The 19689-nt window shown below is 43.7% G+C and overlaps 1 protein-coding gene across 1 annotated transcript in view; it reads left to right on the top strand.

Moving 5' to 3' along the window:
• The first annotated feature begins 3116 nt into the window (after positions 1–3116).
• The window catches only part of LOC139537961 (cell adhesion molecule 2-like), a 654531-nt gene continuing 637958 nt past the window's right edge, over positions 3117–19689 (top strand). The window contains exon 1 of the mRNA XM_071339878.1: positions 3117–3552. Within this exon, the coding sequence (XP_071195979.1) occupies positions 3492–3552 (61 nt within the window). The 5' untranslated portion in view covers positions 3117–3491. The remainder of the gene's footprint in view (positions 3553–19689) is intronic.

The raw sequence follows: 19689 nt of genomic DNA, 5'->3' as shown, positions 1-19689 counted from the left end.
TTCTTGGGTTGTCTGGTGTGAACTGTTCCCTCGAGGTCATACCACAGCATCTCAATCAGGTTGAGGTCAGGACTCTGACTTGGCCACTCCAGAAGGCGTATTTTCTTCTGTTGAAGCCATTCTGTTGTTGATTTACTTCTGTGTTTTGGGTCGTTGTCCTGTTGCATCACCCAACTTCTGCTGAGCTTCAATTGGCGGACGGATAGCCTTACATTCTTCTGCAAAATGTCTTGATAAACTTGGGAATTAATTTTTCCGTCGATGATAGGCAAGCTGTCCAGGCCCTGAGGCAGCAAAGCAGCCCCAAACCATGGTGCTCCCTCCACCATACTTTACAGTTGGGATGAGGTTTTGATATTGGTGTGCTGTGCCTTTTTTCTTTCCACACATGTGTTTTCCTTCCAAACAACTCAACTGTAGTTTCATCTGTCCACAGAATATTTGTCCAGAAGCGCTGTGGAACATCCCGGAGCACTTTTGCAACCTTCAGACGTGCAGCAATGTTTTTTGGGGGACAGCAGTGGCTTCTTCCATGGCGTCCTCCCATGAACACCATTCTTGTTTAGTGTTTTACGTATCGTAGACTTGTCAACAGAGATGTTAGCATGTTCCAGAGATTTCTCTAAGTCTTTAGCTGACACTCTAGGATTCTTCTTAACCTCATTGAGCATTCTGCGCTGTGCTCTTGCAGTCATCTTTGCAGGACGGCCACTCCTAGGGAGAGTAGCAACAGTGCTGAAATTTCTACATTTATAGACAATTTGTCTTACCGTAGAATGATGAACATGATGAACAAGGCTTTTAGAGATACTTTTGTATCCCTTTCCAGCTTTACGCCAGTCAACAATTCTTAATCTTAGGTCTTCTGAGATCTCTTTTGTTCGAGGCAAAGTTCACATCAGGCAATGCTTCTTGTGAATAGCAAACAAACATTTTGTGAGTGTTTTTTATATGGCAGGGCAGCTCTAACCAACATCTCCAATCTCGTCTCATTGATTGGACTCCAGGATGGCTGACTCCTGATTCCAAAAGGGTGTAGACAAAGAAGGTGTGTATGTAAAAGGGTTGGTTATGTTTCCACTTGCCTCTAAAGAAGCATTCTTATTCGTTGGTTCAATTCCGATGACAATAAGGCGTGTTGTGATTGGCCCCGCTTGCAGATAGGGGGAGATCCGAATGTCAGGTCTACCCAGTATGAAAATGTGATGCAAGGGGTAGGTCACGTTCTGAATACTGTTTTCTATTTTCTATTTTACAATGTGTACAAGTTTGCTGTGCGTTACTGATTTATACATGTGTGGGTATATGGTACCTGTTAGGGATTGAGGGGCTTTCTGGGATGTGCTTTGGCATATGATTGCTGTAGATAATGTGTTAGCTAGCATACACCGATGTCATGGTCACATAAACTCACTGCTAACACAGTTGTTTTCATCCTACAGATTTTAACCAACGACAGCCATCAACATCATTAAGCTCTGCACAACTAACGTGCTGTTTTCTATTTAACTACACAACTAACGTGCTGTTTCCTGTTTACCTAGACAACTAATGTGATGTTTCCTGTTTAACTACACAACTAACGTGCTGTTTCCTGTTTAACTACACAACTAACGTGCTGTTTCCTGTTTAACTACACAACTAACGTGCTGTTTCCTGTTTAACTACACAACTAACGTGCTGTTTCCTGTTTAACTACACAACTAACGTGCTGTTTCCTATTTAACTACACAACGAACATGCTGTTTCCTGTTTAACTACATAACTAACGTGCTGTTTCCTGTTTAACTACACAACTAACGTGCTGTTTTCTATTTAACTACACAACGAACATGCTGTTTCCTGTTTAACTACACAACTAACGTGCTGTTTTCTATTTAACTACACAACGAACATGCTGTTTCCTGTTTAACTACACAACTAACGTGCTGTTTCCTGTTTAACTACACAACTAACGTGCTGTTTCCTGTTTAACTACACAACTAACGTGCTGTTTCCTGTTTAACTACACAACTAACGTGCTGTTTCCTGTTTAACTACACAACTAACGTGCTGTTTCCTATTTAACTACACAACGAACATGCTGTTTCCTGTTTAACTACATAACTAACGTGCTGTTTCCTGTTTAACTACACAACTAACGTGCTGTTTCCTGTTTAACTACACAACTAACGTGCTGTTTCCTGTTTAACTACACAACTAACGTGCTGTTTCCTATTTAACTACATGTATTTACACATGTTATATTTTGTATTGTATTTTTGTATTTTGTTAATGCCCAGTATGAAAATGTGATGCAATACCATCGACAGCCATCATCATCATTAAGCCCTGCTCAACCAATGTGTTTAACTACAGATAATAAATATTGCTCAACTGGGACCACTGGCTGGTGGTGATTTATTTGACCAAACACAACGCAAGGACAGTACGATGAACATCTGTTACACGTGTTTGCATCTGCCGAAAGTTGATTGCATTCTGATTTGGAAGCGGGCTGCTTCCTGCGCATGCGCCAGGGACCCCGTTCGAGGCGCACCGCAAAGTCCGCTCAAAACATCGTCTTTAAGCACCTGTAGTAATTACCAGGACTCTGTGTTTTCCCATGCAAAAGGCCTTCCCATGCAAAAGGCCTTCCCATGCAAAAGGCCTTCCCATGCAAAAGGCCTTCCAAAATAAAAAAAATAGTTAGAAAATGCTAACTTTTATTTTATATAAATTAGATGTATGTTTCTGGACAATGCACCAAGCTGATAACTGTTCCGTTGAGAAAGGCGCTCTTCCCGTCCTGGTTTCGTCCGAAGCCCATAGACCAGTAGCCTGCAGTTCAGGATAATTGAATCCGCCCAGATTGCCTGTCAATCGCTGTTCAGGATTTAAACGCCCCAAAAACTCTCTGCTCGGATAAAGGTCTCCCGTCGCTCGGCGAATAGAACCCCCCCGATTCCTCGCATAATCTCCCGCGACACACGCACATACACACACACACACACACATACACATACACACACACAGACAGAGTGCTCAACTACGGACGTCCCTGATTGGTTAACCAATCCAATCAGTCACCACTGTGTGGGCGGGACTAACACACGCACCTCCTGCCTCCCGAGCTCAAGAGCACTTTACCGATTCTGTGCGTGAGAGCAAAGTGAGGAAGAGCGGAATACGGCAGCATCTCTTCTTCTTTCCGGAGGAAATACAACGAGTCATTATCACAGCTATAGGGCTACGGAGCAGTTACATATAATCTGCCCGCTACCCAATACCCGGTACATCTTCTAGGCCACCCAAGGGGACTAAACCGAATAAAGGGAGGAAAACGTTAGGGAAACGTTATTACCGATCGGTACGCACGAGGAGCCCATATATATATACGGATCTCACAGCAACACGAGGACTGACGAGGCCACCCCCCACCTGGATAACAAACCGCTTAACGTAGAACGGAGAGCTTTCGGTACCGCTAGTAAAGAGAGCGAGAAGACAGGATGAATCTCAAGCATCACTTGGTTCTGACACTGTGCGCAGTCTACGGGATCCTGCTAAAAGGTACTGGGACTTTTACTGGATTTTGATGTTTGTGTGCATAGCAAATGTGTGTCCTTTATAATCTTCTTCGAAATGAAATGTGATTACATTACTCATAGTGTTAAACTAACACTTATTTCAAAGTGTTGATGAACTAACAACCCTGGAGTGTTGTATCCCAAACACCGCGCGTGTTGTGAATCCTGACTTAAAATAAGTCTTTATTAGAGTTGTCACACTTTCTCTCTTTAGAATTAACACCTGTTGTGTCAGTCACCCGTTTATTAGGGTGTCGTTTTAACACCGTAGGGTGTAACGCCTTATATGCAGATTTATTTCCCAGGGTGCCTTTTCAGGTGAATTTGAGAAGTACCAGTACCACCCATGACTGTGTTCTCTACTGACAGAGATATGATTGTTGCATTCAATGGTTGTCTGCCCTGTAGACAACACTGTTGTTTGTCTGTCATTTTTGTAATGACTTAGGTGCTGCCTATCTTAGCCAGGATGCTCTTGAAAAAGAGATTTTAAATCTCAATGAGCCCTTTCTGGTTAAATAAAGGTTAAATAAAATAAAAACAAGTTCCTAAGGGAAATACTTAATTGTTTTTATATATATATTTTTTGCATAACTTTTTTGGGGACAATGCCATACTTCAACAACCTAGTTTAACGCTAACACAGTTGCCTGAAACTCCTGGTTTGCAGGCCACATCGGCAAACCACGTTATGCTGGCTTGCAAAGAGTTATATAAATCCTATTGGAACCCAGCCACAGTTCGGATAGCAAACAATTCAAAACTTTTAAATCACCTGCAATGGTTGCCATGGTTGCCATGGTAGGGAAAATTGATAAATTAGACTACCTAAACTGGAAAAACCATCTCAATAACGGGTGAAATAATTCCAACCACTTACAATTTGGATTAGTTTTGAAAAATGTATGTTATTTATATTTGTGTAGTATAAGATCAATTAATCAATGGATGTGCATACAGAAAACACGTGAATTAATTAATTGAAAATGTTATTTTTGGGTCAAGTCGACAATTGGCAACACATCCCTTATGGGATTGACACATAAACAAACATTACAATAATTCACTGCTAATTAAATGACAATTCTTCTTCGTCTGTTCTCTGCATTGCACATCGCAGAAAGAGTGAAAAAATACATAATAATACATTCGGTAATCCAAACAATATTGATTTCCCTAGAGCAGTAAAATAATATACACACATACACTCTGTATATATACACATACATACATACATACATACAAATCAAATCAAATCAAATTTTATTAGTCACATACACATGGTTAGCAGATGTTAATGCGAGTGTAGCGAAATGCTTGTGCTTCTAGTTCCGACAATGCAGTAATAACCAACAGTAATCTAACCTAACAATTCCACAACTACTACCTTACACACACACACAAGTGTAAAGGGATAAAGAATATGTACATAAAGATATATGAATGAGTGGTGGTACAGAACGGCATGGCAGATGCAGTAGATGGTATAGAGTACGGTATATACATATGAGATGAGTACTGTAGGGTATGTAAACATAAAGTGGCATAGTTTAAAGTGGCTAGTGGTACATGTATTACATAAAGATGGCAAGATGCAGTAGATGATATAGAGTACAGTATATACATATGAGATGGGTAATGTAGGGTATGTAAACATTGTATTAAGTGGCATTGTTTAAAGTGGCTAGTGGTACATTTTTACATAATTTCCATCAATTCCCATTTTTAAAGTGGCTGGAGTTGAGTCAGTATGTTGGCAGCGGCCGCTAAATGTTAGTGGTGGCTGTTTAACAGTCTGATGGCCTTGAGATAGAAGCTGTTTTTCAGTCTCTCGGTCCCTGCTTTGATGCACCTGTACTGACCTCGCCTTCTGGATGATAGCGGGGTGAACAGGCAGTGGCTTGGGTGGTTGTTGTCCTTGATGATCTTTATGGCCTTCCTGTGACATCGGGTGGTGTAGGTGTCCTGGAGGGCAGGTAGTTTGCCCCTGGTGATGCGTTCTGCAGACCTCACTACCCTCTGGAGAGCCTTACGGTTGTGGGCGGAGCAGTTGCCGTACCAGGCGGTGATACAGCCCGACAGGATGCTCTCGATTGTGCATCTGTAGAAGTTTGTGAGTGCTTTTGGTGACAAGCCGAATTTCTTCAGCCTCCTGAGGTTGAAGAGGCGCTGCTGCGCCTTCTTCACAACGCTGTCTGTGTGGGTGGACCAATTCAGTTTGTCCGTGATGTGTACACCGAGGAACTTAAAACTTTCCACCTTCTCCACTACTGACCCGTCGATGTGGATAGGGGGGTGCTCCCTCTGCTGTTTCCTGAAGTCCACAATCATCTCCTTTGTTTTGTTGACGTTGAGTGTGAGGTTATTTTCCTGACACCACACTCCGAGGGCCCTCACCTCCTCCCTGTAGGCCGTCTCGTCGTTGTTGGTAATCAAGCCTACCACTGTAGTGTCATCCGCAAACTTGATGATTGAGTTGGAGGCGTGCATGGCCACGCAGTCGTGGGTGAACAGGGAGTACAGGAGAGGGCTCAGAACGCACCCTTGTGGGGCCCCAGTGTTGAGGATCAGCGGGGTGGAGATGTTGTTACCTACCCTCACCACCTGGGGGCGGCCCGTCAGGAAGTCCAGGACCCAGTTGCACAGGGCGGGGTCGAGACCCAGGGTCTCGAGCTTGATGACGAGTTTGGAGGGTACTATGGTGTTAAATGCTGAGCTGTAATCGATGAACAGCATTCTCACATGGGTATTCCTCTTGTCCAGATGGGTTAGGGCAGTGTGCAGTGTGGTTGCGATTGCGTCGTCTGTGGACCTATTGGGTCGGTAAGCAAATTGGAGTGGGTCTAGGGTGTCCGGTAGGGTGGAGGTGATATGGTCCTTGACTAGTCTCTCAAAGCACTTCATGATGACGGAAGTGAGTGCTACGGGGCAGTAGTCGTTTAGCTCAGTTACCTTAGCTTTCTTGGGAACAGGAACAATGGTGGCCCTCTTGAAGCATGTGGGAACAGCAGACTGGGATAAGGATTGATTGAATATGTCCGTAAACACACCAGCCAGCTGGTCTGCGCATGCTCTGAGGACGCGGCTGGGAATGCCGTCTGGGCCTGCAGCCTTGCGAGGGTTAACACGTTTAAATGTTTTACTCACCTCGGCTGCAGTGAAGGAGAGCCCGCAGGTTTTGGTAGGGGGCCGTGTCAGTGGCACTGTATTGTCCTCAAAGCGGGCAAAAAAGTTGTTTAGCCTGTCTGGGAGCAAGACATCCTGGTCCGCGACGGGGCTGGTTTTCTTTTTGTAATCCGTGATTGACTGTAGACCCTGCCACATACCTCTTGTGTCTGAGCTGTTGAATTGCGACTCGATTTTGTCTCTGTACTGAGACTTAGCCTGTTTGATTGCCTTGCGGAGAGAATAGCTACACTGTTTGTATTCGGTCATGCTTCCGGTCACCTTGCCCTGGTTAAAAGCAGTGGTTCGCGCTTTCAGTTTCACGCGAATGCTGCCGTCAATCCACGGTTTCTGGTTTGGGAATGTTTTTATCGTTGCTGTGGGTACGACATCGTCAATGCACTTCCTAATGAACTCGCTCACCGAATCAGCATATTCGTCAATATTGTTGTTGGACGCGATGCGGAACATATTCCAATCCGCGTGATCGAAGCAGTCTTGAAGCGTGGATTCAGATTGGTCGGACCAGCGTTGAACAGACCTGAGCGCGGGAGCTTGTTGTTTATAAGGGCCTTATAAGCGTCGCGGAAATTAGTATAACAATGGTCTAGTGTTTTTCCAGCCCTGGTAGCACAATCGATATGCTGATAGAATTTAGGGAGTTTTGTTTTTAGATTAGCCTTGTTAAAATCCCCAGCTACGATGAATGCAGCCTCAGGGTGTGTGGTTTCCAGTTTACAAAGAGTCAGATAAAGTTCGTTCAGGGCCATCGATGTGTCTGCTTGGGGGGGAATATATACGGCTGTGATTATGATTGAAGAGAATTCCCTTGGTAGATAATGCGGTCGACATTTGATTGTGAGGAGTTCTAGATCAGGTGAACAGAATGACTTGAGTTCCTGTGTGTTGTTATGATGATCACACCACTTCTCGTTAATCATAAGGCATACCCCCCCGCCCCTCTTCTTACCGGAAAGATGTTTGTTTCTGTCGGCGCGATGCATGAAGAAACCAGCTGGCTGCACCGACTCCGTTAGCGTCCCTTGAGTTAGCCATGTTTCCGTGAAGCAGAGCACGTTGCAATCCCTGATGTCTCTCTGGAATGCTACCCGTGCTCGGATTTCATCAACCTTATTGTCAAGAGACTGGACATTGGCGAGTAGTATGCTAGGGAGTGGAGCGCGATGTGCCCGTCTCCGAAGCCTGACCACGAGACCGCCTCGTTTTCCCCTTTTTCGGCGTCGCACAGGGTCGCCGGCTGGGATCAGATCCATTGTATTGGGTGGAAGGCAAAACACTGGATCCGTTTCGGGAAAGTCATATTCCTGGTAGGAACGATGATGAGTTGACGTTAATCGTATATTCAGTAGTTCCTCCCGACTGTATGTAATGAAACCTAAGATTACCTGGGGTACCGATGTAAGAAATAACACGTAAAAAAACAAAATACTGCATATTTTCCAAGGAACGCGAAGCGAGGCGGCCATCTCTTTTCGGCGCCGGAAGTTTTATATATATACAGAACGGCTCTATATATATACACTCTATATATATACACACACACACACACACACACACACACACACACACACACACACACACACACACACACACACACACACACACACACACACACACACATACATACATACATATGTACATAACATACACAGATAAAGAAGTACAGAAAAATTCAACTGTAGGCATTTGAACCCAGTCTGGCACAAAGAGAAGAGTCATATGGGAAACAAGCCTATACACAATCTATATAAACATGTGCCATTTACCACAGCTGGTGGTCTGTCTCCTCATTTACCACAGCTGGTGGTCTGTCTCCTCATTTACCACAGCTGGTGGTCTGTCTCCTCATTTACCACAGCTGGTGGTCTGTCTCCTCATTTACCACAGCTGGTGGTCTGTCTCCTCATTTACCACAGCTGGTGGTCTGTCTCCTCATTTACCACAGCTGGTGGTCTGTCTCCTCATTTACCACAGCTGGTGGTCTGTCTCCTCATTTACCACAGCTGGTGGTCTGTCTCCTCATTTACCACAGCTGGTGGTCTGTCTCCTCAGCTACATAATGCCAGGGTATATCTGGTGGTCTGTCTCCTCATGGCTACATAATGCCAGGGTATATCTGGTGGTCTGTCTCCTCAGCTACATAATACCAGGGTATATCTGGTGGTCTGTCTCCTCATGACTACATAATACCAGGGTATATCTGGAGGTCTGTCTCCATAGCTACATAATACCAGGGTATATCTAGTGGTCTGTCTCCTCATGGCTACATAATGCCAGGGTATATCTGGTGGTCTGTCTCCTCATGACTACATAATACCAGGGTATATCTGGTGGTCTGTCTCCTCATGACTACATAATGCCAGGGTATATCTGGTGGTCTGTCTCCTCAGCTACATAATACCAGGGTATATCTGGTGGTCTGTCTCCTCAGCTACATAATACCATGGTATATCTGGTGGTCTGCCTCCTCATGACTGCATAATACCAGGGTATATCTGGTGGTCTGTCTCCTCATGACTACATAATACCAGGGTATATCTGGTGGTCTGTCTCCTCATGGCTACATAATGCCAGGGTATATCTGGTGGTCTGTCTCCTCATGACTGCATAATACCAGGGTATATCTGGTGGTCTGTCTCCTCATGACTACATAATACCAGGGTATATCTGGTGGTCTGTCTCCTCAGCTACATAATACCAGGGTATATCTAGTGGTCTGTCTCCTCATGGCTACATAATACCAGGGTATATCTAGTGGTCTGTCTCCTCATGACTACATAATACCAGGGTATATCTGGTGGTCTGTCTCATCATGACTACATAATACCAGGGTATATCTGGTGGTCTGTCTCCTCATGACTACATAATACCAGGGTATATCTGGTGGTCTGTCTCCTCATGACTACATAATACCAGGGTATATCTGGTGGTCTGTCTCCTCATGACTACATAATACCAGGGTATATCTGGTGGTCTGTCTCCTCAGCTACATAATACCAGGGTATATCTGGTGGTCTGTCTCCTCATGACTACATAATACCAGGGTATATCTGGTGGTCTGTCTCCTCAGCTACATAATACCAGGGTATATCTGGTGGTCTGTCTCCTCATGGCTACATAATACCAGGGTATATCTGGTGGTCTGTCTCCTCAGCTACATAATACCAGGGTATATCTGGTGGTCTGTCTCCTCAGCTACATAATACCAGGGTATATCTGGTGGTCTGTCTCCTCATGGCTACATAATGCCAGGGTATATGTGGTGGTCTGTCTCCTCATGGCTACATAATACCAGGGTATATCTGGTGGTCTGTCTCCTCAGCTACATAATGCCAGGGTATATCTGGTGGTCTGTCTCCTCATGACTACATAATACCAGGGTATATCTGGTGGTCTGTCTCCTCATGGCTACATAATGCCAGGGTATATCTGGTGGTCTGTCTCCTCATCCCTCAGCTACATAATACCAGGGTATATCTGGTGGTCTGTCTCCTCAGCTACATAATACCAGGGTATATCTGGTGGTCTGTCTCCTCATGACTACATAATACCAGGGTATATCTGGTGGTCTGTCTCCTCATGGCTACATAATACCAGGGTATATCTGGTGGTCTGTCTCCTCATGGCTACATAATACCAGGGCATATCTGGTGGTCTGTCTCCTCAGCTACATAATACCAGGGTATATCTGGTGGTCTGTCTCCTCATGGCTACATAATACCAGGGTATATCTGGTGGTCTGTCTCCTCATGGCTACATAATGCCAGGGTATATCTGGTGGTCTGTCTCCTCAGCTACATAATACCAGGGTATATCTGGTGGTCTGTCTCCTCATGGCTACATAATACCAGGGTATATCTGGTGGTCTGTCTCCTCATGACTACATAATACCAGGGTATATCTGGTGGTCTGTCTCCTCATGGCTACATAATGCCAGGGTATATCTGGTGGTCTGTCTCCTCATGACTACATAATACCAGGGTATATCTGGTGGTCTGTCTCCTCAGCTACATAATACCAGGGTATATCTGGTGGTCTGTCTCCTCATGGCTACATAATACCAGGGTATATCTGGTGGTCTGTCTCCTCAGCTACATAATACCAGGGTATATCTGGTGGTCTGTCTCCTCAGCTACATAATACCAGGGTATATCTGGTGGTCTGTCTCCTCATGGCTACATAATGCCAGGGTATATGTGGTGGTCTGTCTCCTCATGGCTACATAATACCAGGGTATATCTGGTGGTCTGTCTCCTCAGCTACATAATGCCAGGGTATATCTGGTGGTCTGTCTCCTCATGACTACATAATACCAGGGTATATCTGGTGGTCTGTCTCCTCATGGCTACATAATGCCAGGGTATATCTGGTGGTCTGTCTCCTCATCCCTCAGCTACATAATACCAGGGTATATCTGGTGGTCTGTCTCCTCAGCTACATAATACCAGGGTATATCTGGTGGTCTGTCTCCTCATGACTACATAATACCAGGGTATATCTGGTGGTCTGTCTCCTCATGGCTACATAATACCAGGGTATATCTGGTGGTCTGTCTCCTCATGGCTACATAATACCAGGGCATATCTGGTGGTCTGTCTCCTCAGCTACATAATACCAGGGTATATCTGGTGGTCTGTCTCCTCATGGCTACATAATACCAGGGTATATCTGGTGGTCTGTCTCCTCATGGCTACATAATGCCAGGGTATATCTGGTGGTCTGTCTCCTCAGCTACATAATACCAGGGTATATCTGGTGGTCTGTCTCCTCATGGCTACATAATACCAGGGTATATCTGGTGGTCTGTCTCCTCATGACTACATAATACCAGGGTATATCTGGTGGTCTGTCTCCTCATGGCTACATAATGCCAGGGTATATCTGGTGGTCTGTCTCCTCATGACTACATAATACCAGGGTATATCTGGTGGTCTGTCTCCTCATGACTACATAATACCAGGGTATATCTGGTGGTCTGTCTCCTCATGACTACATAATACCAGGGTATATCTGGTGGTCTGTCTCCTCATGACTACATAATACCAGGGTATATCTGGTGGTCTGTCTCCTCATGACTACATAATACCAGGGTATATCTGGTGGTCTGTCTCCTCATGGCTACATAATACCAGGGTATATCTGGTGGTCTGTCTCCTCATGACTACATAATACCAGGGTATATCTGGTGGTCTGTCTCCTCATGGCTACATAATACCAGGGTATATCTGGTGGTCTGTCTTCTCATGGCTACATAATACCAGGGTATATCTGGTGGTCTGTCTCCTCATGACTACATAATACCAGGGTATATCTGGTGGTCTGTCTCCTCATGACTACATAATACCAGGGTATATCTGGTGGTCTGTCTCCTCATGACTACATAATACCAGGGTATATCTGGTGGTCTGTCTCCTCATGGCTACATAATACCAGGGTATATCTGGTGGTCTGTCTCCTCATGACTACATAATACCAGGGTATATCTGGTGGTCTGTCTCCTCAGCTACATAATACCAGGGTATATCTGGTGGTCTGTCTCTTCATGGCTACATAATACCAGGGTATATCTGGTGGTCTGTCTCCTCATGGCTACATAATACCAGGGTATATCTGGTGGTCTGTCTCCTCATGACTACATAATACCAGGGTATATCTGGTGGTCTGTCTCCTCATGACTACATAATACCAGGGTATATCCGGTGGTCTGTCTCCTCATGGCTACATAATACCAGGGTATATCTGGTGGTCTGTCTCGTCATGGCTACATAATACCAGGGTATATCTGGTGGTCTGTCTCCTCATCACTCAGCCCCATAATACCAGGGTATATCTGGTGGGATTTGTGGAATAAGAGGAAGCGTATATCGTGGTAGAAAAGGCAATAGAGGATAAAATGAGTTTCATTCTCTATTTCTTCGAGGTCACAATAGTTACATAGTCTTTCCTTTTCCATTTCACAACAATACCGACCTGTTTCATTAAGCAGAGGCAATATTCCTGATCCTACCTGTTTCAATACGCAGAGGCAATATCTCTGATCTAACCTGTTTCAATACGCAGAGACAATATCCCTGATCCTACCTTTTTCAATACGCAGAGACAATATCCCTGATCTGACCTGTTTCAATACGCAGAGACAATATCCCTGATCTTACCTGTTTCAATACGCAGAGACAATATCCCTGATCTAACCTGTTTCAATACGCAGAGACAATATCCCTGATCCTACCTTTTTCAATACGCAGAGACAATATCCCTGATCTGACCTGTTTCAATACACAGAGACAATATCCCTGATCTTACCTGTTTCAATACGCAGAGACAATATCCCTGATCTAACCTGTTTCAATACACAGAGACAATATCCCTGATCTAACCTGTTTCAATACGCAGAGGCAATATCCCTGATCTGACCTGTTTCAATACGCAGAGGCAATATCCCTGATCTGACCTGTTTCAATACGCAGAGACAATATCCCTGATCTGACCTGTTTCAATACGCAGAGACAATATCCCTGATCTTACCTGTTTCAATGCACAGAGACAATATCCCTGATCTGACCTGTTTCAATACGCAGAGGCAATATCCCTGATCTAACCTGTTTCAATACGCAGAGACAATATCCCTGATCTGACCTGTTTCAATACACAGAGGCAATATCCCTGATCTTACCTGTTTCAATGCACATAGCGATCTCTTGCTTTTAGGTAGGTTATATATAATATATCTCTCACACACGAATGCTTTAATATGAAATACAATATAAAATGCACTCTTAATAAAACAAATATTAACACTATTCTAAATAACAGCCTTAATAAAGGGCCTCCCCAGTCCTTTTCACTCAGAGAGTTAACAGAAATAAACTCAACACAATATAATCCAACACTGGCGATTAACACTTCATTTGTTCACCGCAGGTGGTGTCAAATTCAAACCCGACGGGGGTTAACCGCACTAGAATAAACTCTCAGATATAACACTCGCAACACCCTGCATTTTTTTACCTCCACACCGACATTTTAACACCCTGCACATTTGCTGTGTGTGTGTGTGTGTGAGAGAGAGAGATAGTGAGAGATGGAGAAGTAATGGAGAGTACACAAGGAGATGGAGTGTCTCATGGGTGACTTACGGGCATTGTTTTCATCCTGCGCCTGGGAGGCGTTGCCTGGTCTCCCATGTGTCTGTGTGTGTTTTGTTTGCTGGGCTGCCCTTTCACCCACTAGGGTCCCAGATATACGTGCTAATGCATTGGAATGAATGTAATTTAATGTGCATCATTTGTTGGATGATTTGGGTGCCTTTGGGACCTGTTGTGCACGCTTGCTTTGTGTGTGTGTTCAATGGAGGAAAGACGCTAGCTTTCTGTGTGTTCGATGGAGAAATGAACGCTAGCTTTCTGTGTGTTCAATGGAGAAAAGACGCTAGCTTTCTGTGAGTTCAATGGAGAAAAGACGCTAGCTTTCTGTGTGTTCAATGGAGAAATGAACGCTAGCCTTCTGTGAGTTCAATGGAGAAATTAACGCTAGCTTTGTGTGTGTTCAATGGAGAAATTAACGCTAGCTTTGTGTGTGTTCAATGGAGAAATTAACGCTAGCTTTCTGTGAGTTCAATGGTGAAATGAACGGTAAACAGTTCAGAGCGCACAAAACACACCTCACAAAGAGGCTTGGCATCTTCCCTGGTGAGCAGGTTTTTGTTGCAGCAACAACAACAGCAACAACATCTCACACATTTTCCCATTATTGGTTCATTATGCATCGTCTGAAAACAAATGGAGGAAACTGCAGACTAGGCTATATAAAGAAAACTGTTTTCTTCTAATGAGGACAGTCATTCAGATGAGGTCTTCAATGTAAAGCATCTCAGGCTTTAGCCTAAAGCCGCGCTTGTAACTGTTGCAGTTAGGGCTACAGGAGGCGCAGCAGGACTTAGGGCTACAGGAGGCGCAGCAGGACTTAGGGCTACAGGAGGCGCAGCAGGACTTAGGGCTACAGGAGGCGCAGCAGGACTTAGGGCTACAGGAGGCGCAGCAGGACTTAGGGCTACAGGAGGCGCAGCAGGACTTAGGGCTACAGGAGGCGCAGCAGGACTTAGGGCTACAGGAGGCGCAGCAGGACTTAGGGCTACAGGAGGCGCAGCAGGACTTAGGGCTACAGGAGGCGCAGCAGGACTTAGGGCTACAGGAGGCGCAGCAGGACTTAGGGCTACAGGAGGCGCAGCAGGACTTAGGGCTACAGGAGGCGCAGCAGGACTTAGGGCTACAGGAGGCGCAGCAGGACTTAGGGCTACAGGAGGCGCAGCAGGACTTAGGGCTACAGGAGGCGCAGCAGGACTTAGGGCTACAGGAGGCGCAGCAGGACTTAGGGCTACAGGAGGCGCAGCAGGACTTTGGGCTACAGGAGGCGCAGCAGGACTTTGGGCTACAGGAGGCGCAGCAGGACTTAGGGCTACAGGAGGCGCAGCAGGACTTAGGGCTACAGGAGGCGCAGCAGGACTTTGGGCTACAGGAGGCGCAGCAGGACTTTGGGCTACAGGAGGCGCAGCAGGACTTTGGGCTACAGGAGGCGCAGCAGGACTTAGGGCTACAGGAGGCGCAGCAGGACTTTTTTTCTATCATAGAATGAGATAGAGCATGGGTAGAAGTTCTATCATAGAATGAGATAGAGCATGGGTAGAAGTTCTATCATAGAATGAGATAGAGCATGGGTAGAAGTTCTATCATAGAATGAGATAGAGCATGGGTAGAAGTTCTATCATAGAATGAGATAGAGCATGGGTAGAAGTTCTATCATAGAATGAGATAGAGCATGGGTAGAAGTTCTATCATAGAATGAGATAGAGCATGGGTAGAAGTTCTATCATAGAATGAGATAGAGCATGGGTAGAAGTTCTATCATAGAATGAGATAGAGCATGGGTAGAAGTTCTATCATAGAATGAGATAGAGCATGGGTAGAAGTTCTATCATAGAATGAGATAGAGCATGGGTAGAAGTTCTATCATAGAATGAGATAGAGCATGGGTAGAAGTTCTATCATAGAATGAGATAGAGCATGGGTAGAAGTTCTATCATAGAATGAGATAGAGCATGGGTAGAAGTTCTATCATAGAATGAGATAGAGCATGGGTAGAAGTTCTATCATAGAATGAGAGAGCATGGGTAGAAGTTCTATCATAGAATGAGATAGAGCATGGGTAGAAGTTCTATCATAGAATGAGATAGAGCATGGGTAGAAGTTCTATCATAGAATGAGATAGAGCATGGGTAGAAGTTCTATCATAGAATGAGATAGAGCATGGGTAGAAGTTCTATCATAGAATGAGATAGAGCATGGGTAGAAGTTCTATCATAGAATGAGATAGAGCATGGGTAGAAGTTCTATCATAGAATGAGATAGAGCATGGGTAGAAGTTCTATCATAGAATGAGATAGAGCATGGGTAGAAGTTCTATCATAGAATGAGATAGAGCATGGGTAGAAGTTCTATCATAGAATGAGATAGAGCATGGGTAGAAGTTCTATCATAGAATGAGATAGAGCATGGGTAGAAGTTCTATCATAGAATGAGGTAGAGCATGGGTAGAAGTTCTATCATAGAATGAGATAGAGCATGGGTAGAAGTTCTATCATAGAATGAGATAGAGCATGGGTAGAAGTTCTATCATGGGTAGAAGTTCTATCATAGAATGAGATAGAGCATGGGTAGAAGTTCTATCATAGAATGAGATAGAGCATGGGTAGAAGTTCTATCATAGAATGAGATAGAGCATGGGTAGAAGTTCTATCATAGAATGAGATAGAGCATGGGTAGAAGTTCTATCATAGAATGAGATAGAGCATGGGTAGAAGTTCTATCATAGAATGAGATAGAGCATGGGTAGAAGTTCTATCATAGAATGAGATAGAGCATGGGTAGAAGTTCTATCATAGAATGAGATAGAGCATGGGTAGAAGTTCTATCATAGAATGAGATAGAGCATGGGTAGAAGTTCTATCATAGAATGAGATAGAGCATGGGTAGAAGTTCTATCATAGAATGAGATAGAGCATGGGTAGAAGTTCTATCATAGAATGAGATAGAGCATGGGTAGAAGTTCTATCATAGAATGAGATAGAGCATGGGTAGAAGTTCTATCATAGAATGAGATAGAGCATGGGTAGAAGTTCTATCATAGAATGAGATAGAGCATGGGTAGAAGTTCTATCATAGAATGAGATAGAGCATGGGTAGAAGTTCTATCATAGAATGAGATAGAGCATGGGTAGAAGTTCTATCATAGAATGAGATAGAGCATGGGTAGAAGTTCTATCATAGAATGAGATAGAGCATGGGTAGAAGTTCTATCATAGAATGAGATAGAGCATGGGTAGAAGTTCTATCATAGAATGAGATAGAGCATGGGTAGAAGTTCTATCATAGAATGAGATAGAGCATGGGTAGAAGTTCTATCATAGAATGAGATAGAGCATGGGTAGAAGTTCTATCATAGAATGAGATAGAGCATGGGTAGAAGTTCTATCATAGAATGAGATAGAGCATGGGTAGAAGTTCTATCATAGAATGAGATAGAGCATGGGTAGAAGTTCTATCATAGAATGAGATAGAGCATGGGTAGAAGTTCTATCATAGAATGAGATAGAGCATGGGTAGAAGTTCTATCATAGAATGAGATAGAGCATGGGTAGAAGTTCTATCATAGAATGAGATAGAGCATGGGTAGAAGTTCTATCATAGAATGAGATAGAGCATGGGTAGAAGTTCTATCATAGAATGAGATAGAGCATGGGTAGAAGTTCTATCATAGAATGAGATAGAGCATGGGTAGAAGTTCTATCATAGAATGAGATAGAGCATGGGTAGAAGTTCTATCATAGAATGAGATAGAGCATGGGTAGAAGTTCTATCATAGAATGAGATAGAGCATGGGTAGAAGTTCTATCATAGAATGAGATAGAGCATGGGTAGAAGTTCTATCATAGAATGAGATAGAGCATGGGTAGAAGTTCTATCATAGAATGAGATAGAGCATGGGTAGAAGTTCTATCATAGAATGAGATAGAGCATGGGTAGAAGTTCTATCATAGAATGAGATAGAGCATGGATAGAAGGTCTATCATAGAATGAGATAGAGCATGGGTAGAAGTTCTATCATAGAATGAGATAGAGCATGGATAGAAGGTCTATCATAGAATGAGATAGAGCATGGGTAGAAGTTCTATCATAGAATGAGATAGACCTTCTATCCATGCTCTATCATAGAATGAGATAGAGCATGGGTAGAAGTTCTATCATAGAATGAGATAGAGCATGGGTAGAAGTTCTATCATAGAATGAGATAGAGCATGGATAGAAGGTCTATCATAGAATGAGATAGAGCATGGGTAGAAGTTCTATCATAGAATGAGATAGACCTTCTATCCATGCTCTATCATAGAATGAGATAGAGCATGGGTAGAAGTTCTATCATAGAATGAGATAGAGCATGGGTAGAAGTTCTATCATAGAATGAGATAGAGCATGGTTAGAAGTTCTATCATAGAATGAGACAATTATTAGCGCATGAACAAGAAAATTAATAGAACGGGATAGAACATAGAACATAGATAGAACATAGATAGAATGGGATAGAACATGGAACACGGATAGAACATGGATAGAATGGGATAGAATGGGATAGAACATAGAATGGGATAGAACATGGATAGAACATGGATATAACATGGATATAATATGGATAGAACATGGATAGAACATGGATAGAACATAGAACATGGATAGAATGGGATAGAACATAGAACACGGATAGAACATGGATAGAATGGGATAGAACATAGAATGGGATAGAACATGGATAGAATGGGATAGAATGGGATAGAACATAGAATGGGATAAAACATGGATAGAACATGGATAGAATGGGATAGAACATAGAATATGGATAGAATGGGATAGAACATGGATAGAACAGAGAGAGAGAGAGAGAGAGAGAGAGAGAGAGAGAGAGAGAGAGAGAGAGAGAGAGAGAGAGGATATTTCTCTGAGGGCAGTCAGTGACTAACAACCGTCTCTCTCACATCCCCTGTCATAGTTACCTCCTTTCTCACTGCCTCAAATACACTAACATACATGAAGCAGTGATGCTGATAGTTTAGTGTGGAAATTATGTTGACTCCTTCCAGACTATGTCTGTGAAGGTCCCAGTGGGTAATGACTTGGCATTGAAGACACCGTTGATTGAAAGCCTGTCACTGCCTCTATATCACTCTGTCTGTTACCTGTGTGTGTGTGTGTGTGTGTGTGTGTGTGTGTGTGTGTGTGTGTGTGTGTGTGTGTGTGTGTGTGTGTGTGTGTGTGTGTGTGTGTGTGTGTGTGTGTGTGTGTGTGTGTGTGTGTGTGTGTGTGTGTGTGTGTGTATGTGTTTGCAAGTGTGTGTTCTTAAATAGTCACTCCTCAGCACAACAGCAGTCAATGTGTAAACTGAATTCCTCACGATGTCTCTCTCTCTCTCTCTCTCTCTCCTCTCTCTGTCTCTCTCCTCTCTCTGTCTCTCTGTCTCTCTGTCTCTCTCTCTCTCTCTCTCTCTCTCTCTCTCTCTCTCTCTCTCTCTCTCTCTCTCTCTCTCTCTCTCTCTCTCTCTCTCTCTCTCTCTCTCTCTCTCTCTCTCTCTCTCTCTCTCTCTCTCTCTCTCTCTCTCTCTCTCTCTCTCTCTCTCTCGCTCTATTACATTTCAATTTAAGGGGCTTTATTGCCATGTTGTATGTTGGGAAACATGGGAAACATATGTTTACATTGCCAAAGCAAATTAAATAGATAAAAAATGAACATTTGTCACACTTTCCAGTATGCAGCTGTCGTGTCTTTGGCTTTGCCGGATTAATTGCTATGACATGCTATTCTATAAAATCATTTTCTCCGTAATTAATATT

The sequence above is a fragment of the Salvelinus alpinus genome, chromosome 13 (genome assembly GCF_045679555.1).
Source record: "Salvelinus alpinus chromosome 13, SLU_Salpinus.1, whole genome shotgun sequence".
Taxonomy (NCBI): Eukaryota; Metazoa; Chordata; class Actinopteri; order Salmoniformes; family Salmonidae; genus Salvelinus; species Salvelinus alpinus.
Note: the sequence above shows the minus strand (reverse complement) of the source record. Positions and strands in the feature narration are given on the sequence as shown.